Genomic DNA, 24,504 nt, shown 5'->3' on the forward strand with positions numbered 1-24,504 from the left:
ATATTGGCTTCATTCAATGAACAGTGATTTAAAAGTATTATTAAAAAATCAAACGCATTGTATATTAGTTAATTAATTTTACTACCTATAACTACCTATTATATAACAGTTTTTACTTACGATATTCATGTAATGTTCTCGCGTATAAAAACAATATTATAAAAATTATGCTATTCAATTACAATAAATAGTTTCTTGCTTTTATCACAAAAGTCACCCATTTTGTTTTTATTATTTTTTTTTTAAATTTCATCAAATGGTAATGTTTATACATAAAATCAGCACAATTTTTCTTTTAAAACGCGTATAGAGCAGTGCTTAAGAAAATTGCAAATAAATTTTATTATTATTTACCTATCTTGGCATTTATTTACCCCATTTTTCTAAATATAACATCAAATCAGTGAGTCCTTCGAATTCTGTTCGACTAGTTGGTGGTCCCTCTTTTGTTAATCTAGGTAAACCTGCTCCAACTTTATATCTAAACTCTTCAAACTATAAAATAAATACTTTTACACATCTATTTTAATTTGACAAATATTCACAATAGAAATCACATTTTTAGCTCCTGATAACTTCCAAACGCCAAAACAAAATGTACCTACTCCCAAAAACGCATATAAAGTACCCCATGCTAAGGCTCTACTAGCTAATGCTGTACCTCCTTCTAAAAGTTTAACAGCCTCGACACCTCCTTTTTCTATAAGCTTATGTTCATCTTTTTTAGCACTGGCTAGTGTTTTCGAAAAACCTATTAAAGCTGATATGGAAGCTACCGTTCCTAAAAAAGCCGCTGCTGTAATTCCGAGAATAAATGCATAGATAATTTAAAGTTACTAAAAATCAGTTCAATTTAACCTTGCAATCGATATTTTTTATCAGTACTGCTTTTACTCGCTTCAACGATTTTTTCTGAAGTATTTTCCATTATTGAAAAGTTTTGAAATTTAAAATCAAGATAAATTAATATTTTTCTTTCTTTATTCTCGAAATATGTAAAGTAAAGATTTAAAAGTACATAATATGCAATTTCTATGATAGATTGAATGGCAAAAACTCTGTTCAATCTGACAAAAAATATTGTAGTCAGGGTACAAAGATGTCCCGATTTTGGAACTTCTAAAGATTGTGTAAAATTAGAATAATGAAACAGGATTTTCACTTAATGTTCGGCCGGAAATGTGATACATAATATTTTTTTTAAGCAATTAAGAGCCTTACCAAAAAAAGTGATGACTTCGAATATTTCCGAAACTAAAGAACGGACCATCTAGTTTTTTTTTTATGAAAACAAATACTGTTCACAGAAATCTTGTAGGAGTGGGTCACAGTTCCTATATAAATATTTACTGCCCCGGTTTATTAATTTATACGATTCGACTTGAACTTATAAACTAATTGTGCGCTTATGGAATTAAAAATGTTCCTTTATTGTACAACAAATTTTTAAGAGATGGTTACCTTTCTAAGAAGTCAGCTGATTTGTAAACAGCTGTTTTATAAAAAACACTTGCTTTGATATTTGAAAGGTAAGTTTATTATTTAATGAGATTGTAAATAAATCTTGGTTTGCTATTTATTTCAGTTTTGAGAAATTATAAACTAAATTTTTATTGAAAAAATGTGGATTTCAAGAAAATTTTTATTTTCAAAATCAACTACCCCTATCAAAAGTTTGTTGCCATTAATATTAAATGGTAGAACATATTCTAGTCCAAATGCAAATACAGAAGACTCAACCACACATTTCGGATTCCAAACAGTTAAGGAAAGTGAAAAAGATAAAAAAGGTATTCTACAATTAATTTGAATATGTGTTACATTCATATATTTATAATTTTATATTGAAATTATTTAAGTTCACAAGGTTTTTGAAGAAGTGGCTACATCTTATGATTTAATGAATGATGTGATGTCTGCTGGTTTACATAGAATTTGGAAAGATATTTTTATGGATCGTTTGCATCCAACACCTGGAACTAGACTCTTAGATATGGCTGGTGGAACAGGAGATATTGCTTTTCGTTATATAAAATATTTAAACAACTTACCATTTAATAATCAAATTAGTCATGTTACTATTTCTGATATAAATCAAAATATGTTAAATGTTGGGAAATCTAGATCAGAAAAATTAGGATATAATCAAAAAAATTTTAAAAACATAAATATTGATTGGGTGTGTGCTGATGCTGAAAAATTACCATTTGAAAATGAAACATTTACTGCATATACGATAGCATTTGGCATAAGAAATTGTACTCGGATTGATAAAGTAAGATTTAAAAAAAATTAAGTATACTTAAGTTTACTTAAATAATAATCATGCAAATATTAAAGTATATCTATAATTTCTAGGTTCTGCAAGAAGCTTACCGCGTACTTAAACCAGGTGGACGATTTATGTGCCTAGAATTTAGTCATTTGACTAATTCAACTTTTCAATGGATATATGATCAATATTCATTTCAAGTGATACCGCCGATGGGTCAAATATTAGCTGGAACATGGGAACCATATCAGTATTTAGTTGAAAGTATAAGACAATTTCCAAAACAAGAAGATTTTAAACAAATGATTAAAAATGCTGGGTTTTTTGGTACCAATTATGAAAATTTATCATTTGGAATAGTTTCAATTCATTCAGGATTTAAATTATAATACATAATAAAGTAGCATATTGAAAGCAGAAATTTGTACAAGATTTAATATGTGCATAGGTATTTATTAATATTTACATGAAAAATTTTGATACATAATGGTACCTGTGTATTTTCAATTAAAATATTAATTCAAAAATATTCAGTTTTTTAAATAATTTTTATTAAAAATCATTTATATATTATAATATTATAGTGTATACATCAACATTAATAATTACACATAGATACTACGTTATAGACAATTATGGTTAATAAATATTTATTAACTTGTAAGTGAAAAATAATATAAAAAGAATTTAAATATAAATTTTAATTCATATGAATTTGTATTTTAGTTTTTTATCATTTTTATTGATTATATTAAAAAGATTGTATAAAATTTTGTTTTTAAATAAAATTTTTAATTCTAGAAATCATTAAATATTATATTTTAATTCTTAAAAAAAAAACAACACAACAGACTTAAATCCTCTTTTATATTAATATATGTAAATATGTTAAAAAGAAATGCATTATAAATTAAATGCTTATTCAATTTTTTTAATTATTAAATTTTATATTAAAATAATACTTTTACATCTTTAACATTTTATGTACTGTAAATATAATAATACTTTTCAGGTTTTCTTCTTCATATAAAATAATAAAAATATAATTTTATTTAATAACTTGCAATTTAGTATTTAATATTGTTATTTATTATTGTATTTGTTTTAACTTTTTCAATAAATTTCTTTGGTCCACATTCAACAAAGGTACAAACAGTAATCTACCATAATATTAAATTTTATTTCAATTATAATTTTTATATAATATGGTTTCTTTCTACATACATTATTGTTGGTTTATTTATTCGTTTTATTATTTATAATTTATATTTAAGCAATTTTTTTATAAAGTAATTGCAATTTAATGTGCGGTGATTCAACTTTTAAAATAGGTTTACCAAATTCATCAACATATTTATCATAATATAATTCGGTCATAATATCAAATCCATGTGATCTTAAAAGTTTTTGTGAAAACATTCCGGTTGCATCAGCTTTAATTATCTGTTTTAGTAATGGTTATTTTTTATTTTAAAATATATAACAAATATTTTAATTATTTAAATTATATATACATACCTCAAAATTAAATTCTTTTGCTATTTTAATACTATGTTCAATTAAATTCTTTGCTATACCACGACCTCGATATTTTGAATCAACTGATAAAATTCTGATATCAAACAATTTATCAATATTGAATATATCAAAAAAATTCACTTTGGAATTAATGTAATTTAATAAATTGAAAATTTTTTTAAAATTTTCATCACTTGATAAATCCAATTTTTTTTGACAAGCATTTTGATCTGCTCTTACTAATCCATTTAAAATTACTCCAGCAATCTAAAATATACAAAAATATAAAAAATTATTATTCATTAAAAGGTTCATGTAATTAAAATATTTAAAAAATATACTTCATCATCTTCCGTTATTGCCATAATACTTAAATTATCTTCCAATGTTTTATAACTATGTAATTCCAAATCTGGATTTCCTTCACCTTTTTCACATAAATTAGCTGCTTTATTTAATGGTTCATCAGAGAAAAATGTATTTCTCAAATGTTTTATAACTTCTTCATAATACTCAGGTGTTATTAATTTATAATCCATTATAAACTTAAAATAATAATTAAAATATAAAATATTGTTGATAAATTTAAAAATAAAATTATATATAATTTTATTCTTTGTGTACATGTTTATGCATATAATCATATATAATATAAATTTAAGAATATTACCGGTCTTTTTTATTTAAATTCCGAATTTTAATTGGCCTATAAGTTGTTAAAATTTGCTTTTGATATCTGAGAAGAAATGTGAATAAATAAACATTTAAATAAAATTAAAATAACTCAATATTATTTTTATTTATTTAAGGAATATAAAATTATAAGTCAATATTTAAGAAAAGCTACGAACTAGCTTTAGAATCGTCCGAATTGATTTTTTAAATATTGTTATTTTTGGCAAAAGGAATTTCTCCATATTATATTAATATAATTTGTACTTATAATGATAAACTTAAATCCCTATAAATTTTAAATTTCCTGTGTTTAAATTATTGCAATAAAATTATAATATTTTATTTAAATAACGTTATTTTCTTTAATTTTTTATAACAATCTACATAATGTCAACAATTGTATTTTTATACTATGTCAATAGCTTTTATTCGAGTGTCAATAATTGTAACTATTATTAAAAATATTTACCATAAAAATATTATTACCAATTTAATATTGTTAATTTAATATTATTACCAATTTATCTATTGAAGGTATAAAAATATTAAATATGAGTAGTGTATAAAATAATTTAAAAAAATAATTTCAATCAGAATTAATTTCATTCTGATTTTAGGAAAATCTTAACAAAGAAAAATCTTACAGAAATACAAAGAATCTGGTATTATCAAGAATTAGAAATTTTGACGAAAAATGATTACAATAAGTATTTTAATTATAAAAGAATTTCTACAACACGTATGTAGAATTATGGGCTGATACAACAATTTCTACAACAATTTATGGGCTGATACTTGAATTTTAATACAAATATAAAAGTATCTAGATATAAACTTATAAATTTAAAAATTATTATGTCACATTTAATTTTATTATCATAATAATTTAATATTGTAACTTTGATTATTATTGTATAATACAAATTACATAATATAGCTATTATACTTTTTGAAATTCTAGAAAAATTGAAAGTCTAAAGGTCCCTTTATTAATACAATTACATTTTTGTTTAGTATAATATAGAAAAAATAAATAAATAAATGAAAATCCTAGACATATGCAATATTTTCGAATATAACATGTTGTTAGTTGAGAAAAATTTTATATGTATTTTAAGAAGTGTAAGAAATACAATACGAAAGTTTTCAATTTTCAAATCAAATTAAATATATTAAGAAGTGATAAATTGTTATTTTTATTAAATTATACAGAAAATGTTATCATTCATAATAACATATATATATATATATATATTAAATTAGTTATGTATTTTATTTTCCTTTTCTATGCACATATTCCTTCCATACTAGTTTTTCATTTCGCATATAGGTATCGTGTATTATTATATGGTATTCTCATCCTTTAAGGACTTTGATTTTTATTTTAAATTTTTAAAAATATATTAATATTTTCTATATAATATAGTTATTTGATTTTTATTGATAAATTTTGTTTTTGTAATTTTCTATTCATTTTTTGTTCTTTCTTTTTGCAAATTAATATTTTCTTATTGTACATACTAATAAAATAATTTAATATAAATGTAGCTATAATTAATATATAATTTAATTTATTCTAAATATGATTTCTTCTTTCTATTAAGGAATTGCTTTTACAAGTTTCCACTTTATTAAAATTTTATTGAAACTATATTGCTTTAAATAAATAGGTGCATATATTTAAATTATAATTGCATTCAAGGCATCTGTACTCTTTTTTTTTGTGTTAAATTGTAAACTGATAAAACTGATATATATATATAAATTTATATGTATATATGTATACTTGTATAATATAAAATAAAACCGATACTATTTTTTTACAACTACCTCAATAATAAATTATGTGACACCAAGGATCCAATAAGTTTCAATACTAAAATATAACTGAGACACAACAGTAAAAAACTTGCACAAAATATCTAGAGTAGAAGTAAAACAAAAAAAACAAAACAAGAAAAGAAAATAATAGAAAAAAATATTATATTTTTTTTTTATTCCTTTTTAAGTTTTTTAGGTTTATATTTTTATGATTACTCTTTTGTTTTTTTTTTCAACTTTTTGATTTCCTTTTTTTTCCCTGATTCCCATTATACATATACAGATACTCGTTTTATATAATTATTATTATGAAGTATAACACATAAAGATGTCTCGTACAGAAAAACGCTCAAGGTCTTTAAGTACCACTTTTCGTGTAAATAAAATATAACAAGGAGGTAAAATACAATATTCATACTTTTAATAATATTTATTAGGATATAAAATTTTGTAATGTCCTGAAAGGTGTATGAATGTATAATAAGAATATTATGCCTTGAAATCAACAAAATAATTGTTTAATTCTTACATATATTTATATTTAATATTGAATTTTTGTTAATAATAACAATGTAAATGAGAAATTAGAATTTTAAGGAATAAATAGAAGTGATATACGAGTTATTATTAGATTCGCTATTATTAAATTTAATCAAGACTGTTATCAATCAAGACAATATATCGAAATATATTCAAATAGAAAGGCTTTCCTATTAGTCTACCAGTTTCCAACAGAAATTTACTTAATAGTGTTAAAGAGAAAATAGAATATATATCCAAGTTATACTTTGAAGTTTTAAGCAAGTATTTATGGAATTAATTAGGTTATAAATGAGGTTCTACAAGTCTACAACATATATAACAAACGTAAATTATAAAATTGTTATAAATTTCTGAATTTGATTTCAATTTACTCTTAAATACATCTAATAGTATATACATACAAATAATGTATCATAAATAAGCGCAAAACGATATTATACATACATATGTAGGTACAAAATAAAAAATCTGGAAAAAAAAATATATATAAAGAAAACCTCATGCTAATTCTCTCACATATCCTTAAAATTACTCATATAGTGTAGAGTAGTAAAGACAAATTTCAATAAAAAAAAAAAAAAAAAATAAATAAAAAAACGTTCATATATACACATAAGAAATAAAAAAAGAAAAAAATCATTTAAATTAATTTAAATTCATCTTATTTAATTTTATTTTTTATTATTATTATTATTATTATACATATATGAGCAAATTTAGAAAACCTAACATATAATGAAGATAATTTTATGAAATCATTTTTGATAAACTGTTATACATACACAGAAAATACAATATATTATCCGCAGAGATGTCATTTTTTAAGGCTAGATACGCAGTGAATTTTACAAAACCTAAATAATTTAAAAAAAAATAATTTAATTAATAATTAATAATTTAATAAATAAATAATTATTTTTTATAATTTCATTCATGAAATTTTCCTTATAATGTTTAAATTTTTATATATCAAAATCAGTAAATGAAATTTGAAATTTCTTTAAGTCAACTTATTCTTTAACATCAATTAATGTTGAATTAAGTAGTTGCAAGCTGTTATACATCAACATCTTTTTAATTTTCTCTACCCATGAACAAGTTCAATTTAAAACTAAACATCTTACGCAAATGATAATGATGAATATCATCCACCAAATATTGTCAATTGATCACTTAACTATCTTGGATACAAGCCATTATTTATTTTTTATACTATGCTATATTAAAACAATAATTTTTATCATCCTTTCAAACTTAAAACTATCATTCATCTTCACTTCATTTTAAAACTATTTTGTTTTGAATTCTTTTTAAAAAACTATTTAATTAAGTATTTAATTATTTAATTTCGTCAACTACTCGTATATCTCAATCACTGATAATAACAAACTAGAAAGTGGCAATAGATGAAAATAAATTTCCATGAAATTTGTATGATAAGCAAGACATTTTAATGTAATTTTGTAGTGTATATGTTTGATTATAGTGTAAACATACAAGTTTATTATTTCTGTGAGTCTGAATATTTTTATCATACTCGTATAGTTAAAATGGACAATAGTCTTGATAATCTTTAAATTTGGCCGGAAGATTCTGTCTTTTTATGCGTTCGAAAAATTTTTTTTTTCTATTTTAGAAAGGCTGATATAAATCGAAAAATATTCAAGGGCTTAAGCGAATAAAACCTTTCTATTAGATATTTTTAAATATTTTGAAATTATTAGGAAAAAACTTATTAGGAAGAATATTATTTCTCTTCAATTCATTACAAGTGTACATGGAGTCTTGATCAACAAAAATTATACTTTATTTTCCAAAATATTGTAATACTATTCCTGAATTTAGTATGCCTTTTTTGATAATTGCAAAGTATGTATTTTACAATTTTCCCTTTAGCTGGGTAGAGGTCCCATAAGCTCTATATGTATTACAGTATTTTTGTAGAACAGTTTTAAATTTAGTAATTTTTTAAGCAAGCATATAATCGTTTAAGAAGTATTGTTTTTGTATTTATCGCTAGCATTTCAATTTGATTTGAATTATATTGCAAAAAATTTAATAATGAATAAGAAAAACAAATAAAAAATTAATATTTCTAATTCAAAATAAATAAAAATTTAAGGACAGAATCTCATCTTTGATTATATTATTCTTATAATTTCGATAAAGTGCGCATGAAATACAAAAACATAGTATCACGTAAAATATAATATTATGTAAATATAAAATTATAGTATTGTACATATGAATATACATTATTGTCTATTATACTCGTATATATAAATTATTATGCATCTATAATATATATATATAAAACTATGGGATTTAAATAATACCTCTTATATTTTAGTTATAGCGAATATCCTTTCTTAAGAGGACATTGCTTTTAGTTTTAATATTATAGGTATAAGTTTTATATTTTATATTATGTAGAACATTAACATTAAAAATTCTTTAAGTAGAACACACACGTATAATTGAATTTGGTACGTATTAAAAATGAAAATTCATTGTTTTAAAGCATTTATAATAAATATACATTAAGATAAGTAAATATATATATGTATAGCTAATTTTCTATATGTGTAATATATTTATATACTATGTAGGAATAATATAATTATAAAAAAAATTATTTAAATAGAAAATGTTTTAACAATATTATTATTCGTTATAGGTTTCGATATACGTTGTTCTTACTACCTATATACGTATATGTACTTTAGTTATGCAAAATATATATGTACGTATGTGCATGCGCCACATTGTAAGTTTATAAGTATATACTCGTACTTATGATGATAATAATGTTATACATCTTGAAAAAGGAATTACAACAGGTGGTTTCAATTTTATATTTTACTCCTTCGTAATAAAATTTACAAACCGTTATTTTTTGTATAATAAGTTAAAAACCGCTTATTATATATAAATTTATATGTTAATTGTTATATTATGTTAATTATTTAACTATTATACTTTAAAGTTTTCATAATTCTCGAACAAAATAATACATTTAGAAAATATAAATAGTATAACAGTTTGTGTATTCCGAAAAAAAAATCATTTATATTGATTTGGTTGCTGCTGTATGCGGCAGATCAATTTCTTCATTTGGCATTGTTTCTTCAGTGAAAAAATTAAAAAAAAAAAAAATTTTAAATACTCAAAAAATAAAAATAATAAAAATATGCGTTAAAAACTTTTTAAATGTCTAACTTGTGAATGAATTTATCAGTTTTGTATATAAAAGTTCTCGGCAATTTTGTTATATCGTGTATAGCAAAGTGTAATATAAAATTTAAATGAGAGGAATGTGTTTTTCACTTAAAAAATAATATGTCCTGATATACCACTCCAAACTTAAAAAATTTAGTATATCAGTGGGACACGCTAATAAGAAATATCGAAATTTGTATGTACTTGTAGCCGAACTGCACGAGTTCGGCTACAAGCACAAATTTACCTTCTAAAGAGAGTTTTCTATACTTATGTATGCGCGCAGCATAACAAAGATTTCAATGACATTTTCAGGAGATATTTTTATTTAAGCTTATAGGGGAGAAGTACATTTTATGATAAATTGAGTTTTGAACGAGATTAAACAAAATTTTCGTGCCAAGAGCGGACAAAACGTACCAAAATGTGTAAAATTAATTTAGTTTTGCTAATAAAGGCATTTTGCTTTTATACGACTATACACTATAAAGTTTAAATTTTTTCTTCTGATAATTGTTTTTTGACATTTTTTATTAATTTTTTTTTTTAATTTCGTGTTTAATAGAATTTTTTGTGTTTATCATTAAGTAAAAAATAATACAGACGAAATTTTAAAAATTATTGCGTTTTGAAAATTATAGTGATTTTGAATTTTTGCTTTTATTCACAATTATTATTTTTTTATAATTGGTTTGAGTCTGTAATAAAAGTAAATAAATTCAACTTTTTTTGTGCACATATTCAAAGACAGAGGGACTGTCAAAATTTTTTTTTTATTATATAGTTGTTTTGTTTTTTTGCAAGGTAGAAGAAAATATTAAGACATTTGTCAGCTGACCTACAATAAAATTGCTGCAGGAGTATAGAAAAATATATTTTTCTTTTAAAATAAATTACTACAAAATATGTCTGGAAAAGATAGATTAGCTATTTTCCCTTCTAGAGGGTAAGTAAATTAATATTATAGAAAAAATTATTGTTCAAATGGTGAAAAATTTATTTTTAACAAGATAACATAATTCATACTTATTCTGATTCTGTAATAATTTCTTTAGGGCGCAGATGTTAATGAAATCACGTCTTGCTGGAGCACAAAAAGGACATGGTCTTTTAAAGAAAAAAGCTGATGCTTTACAAATGCGTTTCAGATTAATTTTGGGTAAAATAATTGAGGTACCTATATCCATACATACATTGCTTTTTTGCTCTTCATTTTAATCCATTGATTGTCAAATATATTTTTAGACTAAAACATTAATGGGTGAAGTAATGAAAGAAGCAGCATTTTCCTTAGCTGAAGCTAAATTTGCTACCGGAGATTTAAATCATTACGTTCTACAAGATGTAACTAAAGCACAGATTAAAATTCGTACTAAAAAAGATAATGTAGCTGGTGTAACTTTACCAGTTTTTGAGTCATATCAAGATGGTGCAGATACTTACGAATTAACAGCTTTAGCTCGTGGTGGTCAACAAGTTCAAAAACTAAAGAAAAATTATCAAAGTGCTGTAAAATTATTAGTAGAATTAGCATCACTACAAACTTCTTTCGTAACACTAGATGAAGTTATAAAAATCACAAACAGAAGAGTTAATGCAATTGAACATGGTAAGAGTTTTTGTATATATAAGTATCGTTCTTTTTTAATCCAAATATTTATTTTCAGTTATTATTCCTCGTATTGATCGTACATTAGCGTACATTATTTCTGAACTAGATGAATTGGAGCGTGAAGAATTTTATCGCTTAAAAAAAATTCAAGATAAAAAACGTATAGCACGTGCAAAAGCTGAAAAACTCCAGCAAGAATTATTACAAAAAGGAGTTGATGTTCGTGCAATGAATGCCGCTAATATGCTTGACGAAGGTGATGATGATGTTCTTTTCTAAATTGTACAAAAGCGTACCAATTTGAAAAATTCAAGAAAATTAAATTTATTTACTTGAATTAAAAGAAAAGCAAATGTTTTCCTTAATCTTAATATAAATAAACAAAATTCGAGTTAATTAATTTTCTTTTATTGTTATGTCATACATATATAAATATAAAATTACATGAATAAAATTTTACAAAGTTGTAAATAACATAATTAAATATGTGCAGTATTTATTATTTTTTATGTGAACATAAATTGTTAATTATAAATGTCTCGTAATATTAAAAATCAAAATGTAGTATAAATTACAAAACATTTACTTTAATAGAAGAGACAAAATTTGTTCAATATAAGATAATAATTTAAAAAGGCTTTGAATAAAATGTATTATAAGCAAAATATTACATATTTTTTCAATAAAGAAAACTTCAACATTTTCAATATATTCACTACTTACAGGAAATTTATCTTCATATTTTCATATAAGATTGTTAAGTTTTATGTAATAATCAAAGTAATATATGTATGTAAATGCTGAATTCTATGTAAATATGCTAGTGAGGTTGGTAAAAATAAAATATGTTAAAAAAATGTAAAATTAAAGAATTTACGAATAATTTTTTAGGCATATCAATTTTTATCTTTTATGGAATGAAAATTACATTTAAGAGAATCAAAACAAAATTTTAAAAAATATTCTTTTAGATCCTGCATCATACGAATTGCAGCAGAGCCCAATTGCACCAATCATCTTTTCTTTTGCTTTTCCTTTTCAACTTTTCCAAAAAAGTGCAGTTTTTATTAGTTCAGTTAGTGCTTTGCTTCTTGCTGCAACAGAAACTTTGAAGTTTTTTTATTAATTGATAAAAAGGTAAAACGTGGTTGGCGCTATTATTTAATAATTTGGTGCTATATTTTAATAATTTGCTAATATTCTAATATTTTAATAAAATAGTGAATGAAATTACTAATTTTCTACTAGTATTTAATATTTAAAAAACTTAGAATTTCGCAATGAATAAATTATATATAATATATAATAGTTATATAATTTATTAAGTTTGTGAAATATAAATGTTTTAAAAATTACCTTAGATCTTACTATAAGCACGAAAGAAGCACGTTTCAAAATCGTAGCATGTTTAAAGTTCTAAAGCGTTTTTAAAGAGTTTTTTAAACGTTGCAAAAATATTTTAAATTAAAACAAACATTGTAGAAGAATGTAATACATTAATAATCTGAAGAAGTAAATTAAGTAGCTCCTGCAGATCTGTAATGATGTAGAAATAGATTTTTAAGATTAAAGTTAGAACTTTAAGTGCTTATCTAAATTACCGAAAATCCCCTTTGTTTAACCAAGATTTGTTTAAGATTTATTCCTAAGATTTTTGTATTTTATTATTTTTATTTTCAATCTCTTTCGATCATGTTTTCTGTTTTCGTCCACTGCATATTACTATAAATAACAAAACCTTATTAAACTTTTTAAATTTTGAATTTCTCATAAAATTTAACATTGTCGTGATCTAATACAGGTGTTTCTAGAAGCTGCATGAAAATAAGAGTGTAAGCAATGCGAGATCCTAATCTATGTAAATGTCTAAGTCAAAGCAATACTGATTAATAAAAGTAAATAAATAAGGAACTTTCGTTTTTTCAATGTTTCCAATGTATTTGTCAGTCAATGTTATCCAATACAAAAACCTAGCCACAAACAGAAGTTGCATTAAAATAAACCATTTATACTTAATACTACACTTACGCCATCAAGTTTTCAGACTTGGAACTTAAACTAGTATTATTAAACTAAATATATCTAATATTACATAGCATATAGAGAATACAAACTAAGTTGTTTTTTAACGTCATTGTTTGTTAGACGATTCAAAATTCAAATAAGTAATTATTCACTGTTTCCGAATTAAAAATTATTAACTATCAAAGCAACATTCGCTTTAAATATTTTGTTGAGCAAAAGTCATTTTTTTAAAAAGAATAAATTTTTAATTTAAATTTATTTCACACGGAAATAACATGCCCGAGTTAAAAGAAAAAAATTATTATGAAGAAACAAATCCATCTCAAGAATACGATTTTTATGAAATATTAAATGTAGCTAGAGATGCAACTAAAGAAGCAATAACGCTTGCATATCGTTCCAGAGCAATAGAATGTCATCCTCACAGAGATGAAGAAATGATATCAGCATTGCTCCCATCAGATGGAAATTGTGAAAAAAGAAAATTTCCACATATTCCATATTGTATCCAATGGATACTTATAAATCGTGCCTATGATATTCTATGTACAATTTCCTATTTTAATTTTTATAAAATTTCGATTTTCAAAGCTTGTTGAATATTTGATAATTATTTATTAATTTCTTTGAATTTAGCTCATCCGTTGCGGCGAGAAATTTACGATAGGTATGGAACGTACGGATTATATAATGGTGTACCGCTACCAAATGGTTATTTTCAACCATATAATTATCATGGCGATTGTTTTAAAACATATGATGAAGTTTTTGGTTCCGAAACACCGTATGCGAATATAATAGATGCTATTTTTAAGCCACCATTATTATATGCAACTGAAAATGGAGTTTGTCTTAAATGTAAAGATGATCCAATAGAAAAGAATATATTTTTGGATTTGAAAGAAATTTATATGGGGACAATTAAACGCATGAAAATTTTGCGATATGAATTATGCAATAAAGATAAATCAAAAGTTGAAAAGAAGTAGGTAATCATAATTAATGATTAAAAGTGAAGAAATTTCTGAAAATATTAACAAAATTATATTTTTAGGGAAAAAATATTAATAGTACCTATTTCGCCTGGAACTTTTACAAATACAAGGATTGTATTTAAAGAAGAAGGTGATCAATTTCCTGAAAAAATTCCAGCTGATATTATATTTATAGTGACTGAGAGACCAGATAATAAATTCACACGAGAAGAAAGTGATTTACACATGTCATATGATGTTGATTTAAAGCAAGCATTATGTGGTTTTCAGTTGGCTCTAGAAACAATTGATTGTAGAAAATTAAATATTTTGATAAGTGATGTAATACATCCGGGCTACGTCAAAGAAATAATTGGAGAAGGATTACCTAAACTTGGGATGAAATTTGAAAAAGGAAATTTATATATTCATTTCAATGGTATGCTATAACTTTGTTGATAAATGGAAACTTTAGCTAAATTATAAGTTGCAACAAAACTTGTTTTAAAGAAGGGTGTACTGATCTCCTACTGTGTTCTTTTATTTGTTAAAATCAAGGCTTCGCAACATTTTTCGGGATTACCAACATTTTTCAGTTGTTGAAGGAAGAATTAAACAAATCGATTCACAATTTTTTGACATTCTTTGTTTTCCAATTAATTTTGAAAAATAGTGCTTATTGGTTTCACTGCGTCCGTTCTTGTGTCTGTTTACAAAACTTCAACATCCTTTGAGATGGAAAGCTGGCATTACAAATAGATCTCTACTTAAAACTCATTTCTGTGGAAGAAAATTTTTAACTATCTCATCCCCTCTAAAAGATATAACCCCTAAAATAATAAAAATTTTTAATAGACGATTTATAATAGACGATAAGTTGTAGGAGTCTGAAATTTTAAATACTTTTAGATTCTAGCAAGCAGTTTATTTCGTTAGAAGAAAATTATTTTTCACCTCGATTTTCTTTCAAGTTATCGCCCTGCGATTTTAAAATCTGAAAATTTTGATATTTTTGCATCTTATATCTCCGAAACAGCAGGATCTCCGGAATTTCTATAAACGTAGGAAGATAACAGTAAATACCATGCCATCAAAAATTATAGTTATTTATCTTAACTTACGCAATTCATCCTTTTTTTTATTTCATCCTAAGTGTATGCAATAATTTTAAATATTTTGATTTATGAATGAAGGTAATTTTAGTGTAGTGTAATATAGGTATACATAGATTATTTTTAAAAGCAGTATTTTCATCTGTTAAAGTTAAAAATTTTATTTTATAAACCATTGATGAAACCTTATAGGCTTGACCTTAACTTTAATATTTTTTATTGTTTGATTTACTTTAATGGAAATTTTAAAATTTCATAATTTTAGTGAAATTTCCTGATTTAATGTCAAGGAATATGAAGAAGAAATTTAGTACATTATTTGACGAATTTAAAATGGAAAATTTGAGTTGTAAATGAAGAATCGAAATTTTTTGCTGCTTTTCTAAAAAAGAATGAATATGGTAAATAAAAAATTTGTAGTTAACTTGGTATATATTAGATTTTTTTTCAATTAGACTACTTTTCATCACAGTTCCTTTGATTCTATACATAGCTAAATAAAGATGCTTTTAAATTTTAGCAAATAAATACTTTAATTACAAAGTCGGAATTTTTAAGAGTTTTTAACAGTATTTCACTAATTGTTTTATGGGCAGAATTATCTTATTAATTATTATGTCAATATTTTTTTAAGAGAAGCAAAATACGTTTTATTATTAGTCATGATTGTGAATTGAAATGTGTTAAATGAATTGTGCTTAACGTATTCTGTGACATCTTAATTGTAAATATAATACAGCTGTCATGAACAATGCTGATAAATTTTTGTTTTGCAAATAGAAAATAATGTCGTTTATAAATTGAAAGTTAACAGCTCAAGTATGAAAAAACAAACGCCAACCAAAAAAAATAATTTATGCTATAAGCTCCTGTTTTGTATTATCAGCATGTAACTCGGATCATATTAAATTTTGCATCGTAATTCAGAACGTGTAACGTTCGTGGTTTTCCGTTGCAACTTGGAAGGTATATCAAATTATATTTTCGATTTTTGAAAAGATTTATTGAAAATTTTATCTTGATGCGAAAAATTTTTGTTAATATCAGATTTTCTTGTCACACCAAATATATAGAATCCTTTTCTTTTTAAAATTCTTCAGAATTTTCTTAAAATTTGCTGTGTAAGATTTTTAAAGACAGTATAAATTTTTACTAACATTTTGGGCTTTTAAATTTTTTCTTTATTTTGACTTGATTTTTTTTATTATAACACCCAAAATGAAAATATTGCCTTTGAGAAAAAACTATTTAAAAAAACTTTTAAGTAAATTTTTTTTCCTATAACATTGAAGAATTTATGCGAAGGAACATTTTTCGGATGTTAATACTCAGCAAAAATTTAAGCAACTTTTTAAGAAAAGTTTGTTAATTTCTTTTATTTTTCTTTGCATAATAAATATGGTCCAGGACATTCTATAACCCTTAAAGAAATTTCGATTATTCAAAACAATTTTCAATGAATAAAATTTCTCGTTGTTTTTTTTTTCGGAAAATTAACTATTATTATTTTTTTAACAATTCTCATTTAGAAATAGATTAACATTATAAAAATTGAGAAAATTAGCTTTATAAATTACGATATCATTATATAAAATAAATCTCAAGTACATAGATAACAAGATTTAAAGAGGTAAAGATCAACTCAACAAAATTCAAGTGAAAAATTTTCTGATACTTTTGATATCAAAGAATGAGAAAAATTTTTTCTATTGTGTGAAAAATTCATAAAGAAAAAAAAAAGTTTGAAAGTATTTTCACTTAAAATCTTGTGGTAAGTTTATATATGGTTTATATTTTTCATAAGGATACAATTTTCATTTGAATTGAAGATAAAAGTTAATAACACTTTATCTCTTCATTTTAGAAAATTTTGTTTTGTTTCAGAATGGATAAAATACTTTAAATCTCCTTTAATATCTAAAATTCTAGACTAACAAATTGAGTGATTATTTTTTTCTACTTTCAGGATTTATACAGGGTGATTTGCATAAGGTGGGAAATAATATTAGGGATGAATTTTTAATCAATTCCCACCAAAAAATTGTATGAGAGCGTGGAGGAGGAGGGGTAGTACAAATAGACTTGTTTTACAGCATTTTGAAAAAAAGTAGCAGAATTTCCCTGCACGAGCATATAAAAACGAGTATATCTGCAAACGACTCCCCACCCCCCCCCCCCCCCAACAATTTTTGCTGGAAATTGATCAAAGAATAATCCTTGATTTGCCGCCTTATGCGAAACACCATGTATAATGTAAGAAAACAAATTATTTTTAAATTAAAATAAATATATAGTATTTTTAATTGAAGAATTTCTAATAATAATATTTTCTTAAAATATAAAACAAAGGTAAAAATTTTAATTTATTAGTTTTATAGAAGAGAAGTAATTATATACTTGCAGTTTTGACAAGAATTTTTCATTTAATCTTGAAATTATATGAAATACGAGTATTTCAAAGTATGTATGTAGTTAATTGATTAGCAATTTGGGAAAATCCTTGCTTGCGAATGAGAATTTAGTTTTTTATACCCTGCACTTCTTGAAGGGTATATTAACTTTGGTATGGAGTTTGTAACTACTTGAAGGAGTCATCTGCGGTATGGACATGTCCGCCTGTCCGTCCGTCCGTCCGTCCGTCCGATCGCACGATAACTCATAAACGAAAAATGCAATCGACACCAAACTTTCACAAGTTTTTTTCTTTTGTGCTAAGGACGAGCTCTATTGTTATTTGGACGAATTCGGACAACGGGTTCGGGTAGCTGCCATACAACTCAAAGAGTTTATTTTAAATATTTCAAAAACTAATAAAGTTATAAATATAAAATTTTGTATACATGTGTCCAATTATATTCTACACATGCTCTAAGAATTATAATGGGATAGCTGCACCGATTCGGGTGGCTGCTATACAACTCCAACAGCAAATTTTTTATATTCGGAAAAATAATAAATTCAGATTCATGAAACTTGGCAGTCGTGTGTCCAATTATAGGTCAGACATATTTCTGAAGTTTTGATGGAATTGCTTGACAGGTTCGGGTACTTGCCATACAACTCCAAAAGCTTATTTTAAATTTTTGGAAAAATAATAAAGTCAGATTCATGAAACTTAGCAGTTGTGTGTCGAATTAAAGGTCAGATATATTTCTGAAGTTTTTGTTGAATTGCTCTACAGCTACGAGTAGCTCCCATACAAGTCCAAAAGTTTAAATATTTGAAAAAATAAAGTCAGATTCATGAAACTTGGCAGTTGTGTGTCCAGTTATAAATCAGACATATCCGTGAAATTTCTATAGAATGGTTTCACAGGTTTGAGTAATTGCTATACAACAACGAAAGGTGCAGGGTATAATTCAATCGGTTTATACCGACTGAAACGTTTTTACTTGTTTTTGTTAATTTTATTAATTTACATTATTCAATTTATCATAAGTAATTGCAGTCTGAAAACAATAAACGACCATTGTGCTATGTATGGAGAAAGGATATAGGTTATATGACAATGACCGATAATGGGTTATAAATCCAACTTCATTTATGTTAGTACGTTAAGAATATAAGTAAGAAATGATTGGAGAATCATGAAATAAACCGTGTTTTTAAGCCGTTTACATGTTTAAGAAGTATGACTGACTTAAATCCATTTAATTTGTTTTATAAACAGACAAGGTGTGAACGATACATTGAAATTTATATCGTTTTAATAGTATGAATAAATAATCTTCATTCAATTGTACAATAGATATGAGAAAAAGTATCGTATGAAATTTCAATAGCAGTCAAAATACTTTTTCTATGTAATTTTTTATCTGAAGCAATAAGAGGAAAACAAAACTTTTTAAGTAAATATGCTCTTGTAGGAATTTTTTTTTTCATGTACGGGTATACTTAACAATATCTGTGATAACAGAAAAACTTTCAATTATTTTATAATTCTTTCTTATGTGTATAACTTTAAATATTAAAATTCGGCGCTTTTGCAAATTTTTTTATCGTTTCCAATTATAAAAGTTATGGATGTCATGAATTCTAGTTCTAATTGAGTATTTTAACTGCTTATTACTATCGTTTCCAAATAATGAAAGTGATTGACTTGATTGACAAGATCGTCAGATTGATAACCGTCTAGGAAATTAACCAACAAAGAACTTTGATTGTTATCGTATATCGTATATAGAATTTTATACCGTAAATTTATGGATTAAAATCAATTTAATTTCTAACACTTTTCTAAAAAATTTTTGAAAAATAGTGCTTACTAGATTCCCTTTGTCCGTCCGTCCGTCTGTTCGTGTGTCTGTTTACGAAACTTCTACAAACTTCTACTACTTTTTAACTATTTGTTGCAATGAAACCATTAACATTTTTCAAATTTTGCAAACGCAGAAAGACGATAGCTTGCTTCCCCTATCGCAGTACAGTATAGTTTAACTTTAGAAAAACAAAATGGCCGTTCAAATTTACCGTCATCTAAAGTCCCTTTTTTCCAAATTTTTGATGTCGTTTTTCTTCTAGACCCCAGTCTGTAGAAGTTTGAAATTTTAGGGGATTTTAGACATTAAGAAATAAATTATTTCGTTAGAAGAAAATTTTTTTCCATCTCTATCCCCTCTCAAGTTATTACCTCTTGAAATGTGTAAAATTTGAATTTTTGACACCTTATATTTCCGAAACCGCAAGCTTTTTCAAATTTCTATAGACACAAAAAGCTAACGGTGAATTCCATGACATAAAAAAATATAATTATTTTTCTTAACTCACAAAATTAACCCTTAAAATCGAGCATTATGTTAACCCCACTTTATATTAATTTTTGCTTTATTTCAAAGACTGCATAAATCGTTCATCCTAAATATATGCAATCTTAGGAATAGTTTTGTATATGAATGAAAATAATTTAAATAGTGTGGTGGATATACATAGACAGTATTTAAAAGCAGAATTTTCACTTGCTGAAGGGAAAAGTGCTACAATACAAACCATTGGTTTGACCCAACTTTATTATTGAACATTTTTTTGCAATTTTAGTTGTTAAAAATGAGCTAAAGATTTTTATATCCGATAACAATTATACAATGCAAGATGTTTAAGAATTTCTTTGCTATATTCGAATTAGTTCCAAAATATTTGCTTTAAATGAATTTCCCTATTCACATTTGACTAAAAAATGTAATTTTGTATAAATTTTTTTTTTCGAATTTCATTCTAACAAATTTTTTCTTTTTTTGAGTATTTATGTATATATACAAAATAAGGAGTAGTAACGGTATTGTAATTATAAAATTTTTTTTTCTTGCAATTAAATTCTACATATAAAATCCTTATTATGTTGTTTAAATAATTTAAAACGTATATTATTTAGATTGCAGTTACAAAAACGACTCTAAAATAATTGACTTTGAAAGTTTTTAGCAATAAAATTTACAAAATTAAAAAACTTTTTATATTATTTTTTTAAACTATTTGTATGAATTAAAATAAAATTAATTTTCAAGAAGATATACTTTTCATACATACAAATTTTACAACTTATGTAGGTACTTCAGAACAAATTAAATAATAAAAATAATTAAATTTTACATTAAAAAAAAAATGAAACAAGGATATGAGGAAGAAATTAAAAGTATAACAATTAAAAAATATAAAACTCTATATTGAAGTCTCAACTGATACCATTTTTTAACGCATCAAGAAACTGAACCCCAAAATTCGATTTAAAAATCAATTTAAATGATTCTTGTTGCTACATAAATTTTAAAATCATTGTCAAGCATTCACTATGAGCTCACAGTTATATGAGCTCATTTTTATTAAAATAAAACTAAAAATTATTTACTTAAAAAAAGTTTAAGAATTTTTATACAAAATCTATTTGAAAAATTTTCAATTTTACATGTGAACATCCGCTTATACACTTGCACTCATAATACATATGTAAAAAATGGTTCTAGCCTAGAAGTATTAAATTTAAAAATTTTCATTTCCATTCATTTTATTCCTTTTTTATAATGGAAATGAGAAAGAAAAATTAAGTTTATCCTGGTAATGAATAAGTATTTGAAAGAAAATTGAAATTACATAAGGTACGATCGCATACCAAAATTACGTGTAGGTATCTGGAGAAAGAGGTGCTTACGTTTAGGTCCCAAAGAGATGCTTTGAGATGGGAATAAGTGCTTTTGGGGAAGTATGAGGTAGGACCAAGGCGTTATGGTCGAAGTATGCTGAGACGAAAACTGTTGCCGATGAACCTTTTGGTGGTTTAGTACTTTGTTGACGAGGAGTGGCGTCCTCTTTCTTCTACTACTGTATATACCTTGCTTGACAACCATTCAAAATGGAGATTTCATTAAAAACTTGTCATGTATTTCTTGTTTCATTTTAAAAAAATGCTTATTTATGTATGTAAATATATTTTTCTGAAAAGTGAATAATCTTAAGCAGCTGTAAAACAAAAATTATATTTGGATCATATTTTACATTAAATTTAACAAAAGCAGACAAACGACGGTGTCAATTACAAAAATAATGGATTTAACAATAAAATGTTTACGACTTTTTCATAATTTTTCTTTCAATTTTTCTAGTTTCCTTGTTTCTATTTGAATGACACTCAAATGATATTATGAATGGACTGAGATAAGCTTTATATCCTGTACAATTAAGTTAAAAGTGAATTTTTCAAAAAGTTTTATTTTATTTTATTTAAAATTTCAGGCGACAGGATTTTGTATGTATGTATGTACGTATATGTAACGGAAATTGTAGTTTTTAATTAAAATCTTTAATTTACATTAATTTGTACTTTTACATTTTGTATACACAATTGCATTTATATGTAAAAAAGTATAAGGAAACCTTGAAAACATTTTCAATATCTTTAAGAGCATTTTTTGTTAGTCTTAACAATTTTTTTCATCAGAGAATATGTTCATCTCATTATTAAAGACTTGCTCGTATCATTTTAGAAATTTCAATGAATTTTATGCTCTTGAGTTTATTTTAGAGCTTGATAAAATAATGCATTTTAAATGCATTGATATTTTTAAAGTAAATATGAAATATTTTAAAAATAATTAAAATTTTATTAAGCATATTTGAAATTTTCACTCCCGTCCCTAATTAGTTTTTCAGTAAAAGTATAAAATTGTTAAAATTTTATGGTTTGAATAAATAATCAAAAATTAAATTAATTTAATTTTGTATTAAAACACCTACTTATTTATTACCTAACATTGAAGCCTTAAATTTTGGGCACGTGTAATAAAAAAACATTAATTTTCTTGAAAAAATTTTATGTGTTAAGAATTTTCTTAATAATTCTCCAATTTGACAAATGATTCTTCAAAATAGTTTACGTATGTAAACTATTTGAAATGAAATTTTGACAAATGATTTTTAAATACTTATGTTAATTTATTTTTTCAATTAAATTTTATACCTTTTTAAACCTTAATTTATTTATTTGGAAGTATTTTTAAGATGAAAAGCATGTCCTTATTTATACTTTGGAGTAATTAATTATTTTTTTTGCAAAAATAAATATTAAATACGAATTGTCAGAAATTACAATAGAAAAAATTACGATATAAAATTAAATTTCTCCATAATTTCTATTCTTCGTCTATTAATTACATAACTTATAAAAAAACTCATTTTTCTTTAATAATTTAAGTTTAGCTAACACAATTATACAGATTTTGGCCTCAGTAATTAAAACAGTGTTATACTATTGAAATAATACCTTTATTACTATAGAATAATGCATACGTTTAGGCAGAAATGTTAGAGTTTTGATTTGACCTTGATAAAACAATTGTTTTATTAAGAAATAGGCAATTTAGAGGAATTTGATAATGTCAAAGAAATACGGAACCGACAAAATTTATGAGAAAAAAAGAATCGTAAAAGGTAAAGGCAGAAAAAAAAATATGATCTCATTAGATATTATGTTTAACGTATGTTAACGTTGAAATTAGTAATTCCGGAAATCAAAAAGCTGTTATAAGAAGATTATTGTCAAACCGTAGAACCGAGTCATTAAGGTGATTTTTATTATCCCATATTTTAACTCGACACTTTTATGTGTTATTATGCGATTTAAAAAAAATTTTTTGGGTTGAAATTTCTATGGAAATTGCTTTATTTCCAACATCTTATAGAATTGCTATACAAAGAAGAGGAACAATTCGCGATATTTGTGTTATTAAGGAATTTTTTCTGATTACATTCTATTGTACTATATAAAATTTTAACTTTCTATTTTAAAATGGACTTAAAAGTTTTGTAAATTTTAGATCTTCTCATCTAATAGACAGACAAATGGATGGTCAGATGTGAATGGGTATTACTAATAATTTTTGATTTATTGAACTATGTGTAGGATTACGTGCTAAATGATCCAAATGCAAGACTAATATATTTTTTCCTTGTAGACACGAAGTAAATTATAGGCAGAAACACAGTATTTTTATTGATTTCTTTTCACTTTTTCTCTAAAAATAAAATGATTTGTATATTTATTTTTTAAATTAAAAATAAAATTCAGGACCTCATTAAAATTTATCCTTTTTAAATTAGAGTATAGAAGAGGGCTGCTTAAATTTTATTTTTAAAAACAATGTCTGTTTTTTTATTATTTTCTTCCCACTTTAAAATATTCTAAAGAAATTGTTGAAAAATTTAGGAAGAAAATAAGAGAAATGAGAGGAAAAAAAAACAAATTAA

At 24.2% G+C, this 24,504-nt stretch overlaps 5 protein-coding genes across 7 annotated transcripts; 3 read left to right on the forward strand and 2 right to left on the reverse strand.

The window, feature by feature from the left end:
- Nucleotides 1-356: 356 nt before the first annotated feature.
- On the reverse strand, nt 357-1,040 carry LOC129605413 (transmembrane protein 242). Of its 2 annotated transcripts, none has more exons than XM_055515289.1 (3): nt 859-1,040; nt 558-793; nt 357-495 (listed from the first exon to the last, which is right to left on the reverse strand). In XM_055515289.1, the coding sequence occupies exons 1-3, from the start codon at nt 926-928 to the stop codon at nt 367-369; spliced, it is 435 nt and encodes a 144-aa protein (XP_055371264.1). In that variant the 5' UTR covers nt 929-1,040; the 3' UTR covers nt 357-366. The 2 variants fall into 2 exon arrangements, with proteins under 2 accessions (XP_055371264.1, XP_055371186.1); XM_055515211.1 differs by having other exon boundaries at nt 558-796.
- A 471-nt stretch (nt 1,041-1,511) lies between these two features.
- LOC129616541 (2-methoxy-6-polyprenyl-1,4-benzoquinol methylase, mitochondrial) lies at nt 1,512-2,878 on the forward strand. Of its 2 annotated transcripts, XM_055532268.1 has the most exons (4): nt 1,512-1,529; nt 1,586-1,790; nt 1,860-2,275; nt 2,359-2,878. In XM_055532268.1, exons 2-4 carry the CDS (start codon nt 1,622-1,624, stop codon nt 2,659-2,661), a joined length of 888 nt encoding a protein of 295 aa, XP_055388243.1. In that variant the 5' UTR covers nt 1,512-1,529; nt 1,586-1,621; the 3' UTR covers nt 2,662-2,878. The 2 variants fall into 2 exon arrangements, with proteins under 2 accessions (XP_055388243.1, XP_055388188.1); XM_055532213.1 differs by lacking the exon at nt 1,512-1,529 and having other exon boundaries at nt 1,570-1,790.
- A 616-nt stretch (nt 2,879-3,494) lies between these two features.
- LOC129617837 (arylalkylamine N-acetyltransferase 1) lies at nt 3,495-4,528 on the reverse strand. The gene is made up of 4 exons (XM_055532914.1): nt 4,461-4,528; nt 4,132-4,335; nt 3,791-4,057; nt 3,495-3,715 (listed from the first exon to the last, which is right to left on the reverse strand). The coding sequence occupies exons 2-4, from the start codon at nt 4,327-4,329 to the stop codon at nt 3,542-3,544; spliced, it is 639 nt and encodes a 212-aa protein (XP_055388889.1). The 5' UTR covers nt 4,330-4,335; nt 4,461-4,528; the 3' UTR covers nt 3,495-3,541.
- Nucleotides 4,529-10,852: 6,324 nt separating this feature from the next.
- LOC129611255 (V-type proton ATPase subunit D 1) lies at nt 10,853-12,325 on the forward strand. Its single transcript, XM_055524350.1, has 4 exons — nt 10,853-10,994; nt 11,104-11,221; nt 11,294-11,657; nt 11,716-12,325. Exons 1-4 carry the CDS (start codon nt 10,954-10,956, stop codon nt 11,937-11,939), a joined length of 747 nt encoding a protein of 248 aa, XP_055380325.1. The 5' UTR covers nt 10,853-10,953; the 3' UTR covers nt 11,940-12,325.
- A 1,635-nt stretch (nt 12,326-13,960) lies between these two features.
- On the forward strand, nt 13,961-15,109 carry LOC129619159 (dnaJ homolog subfamily B member 13). The gene is made up of 3 exons (XM_055534265.1): nt 13,961-14,231; nt 14,322-14,670; nt 14,740-15,109. Exons 1-3 carry the CDS (start codon nt 13,961-13,963, stop codon nt 15,107-15,109), a joined length of 990 nt encoding a protein of 329 aa, XP_055390240.1.
- Nucleotides 15,110-24,504: the final 9,395 nt, after the last annotated feature.

This window comes from Condylostylus longicornis, unplaced genomic scaffold (genome assembly GCF_029603195.1).
Source record: "Condylostylus longicornis isolate FDR11 unplaced genomic scaffold, ASM2960319v2 ptg000001l, whole genome shotgun sequence".
NCBI lineage: Eukaryota > Metazoa > Arthropoda > Insecta > Diptera > Dolichopodidae > Condylostylus > Condylostylus longicornis.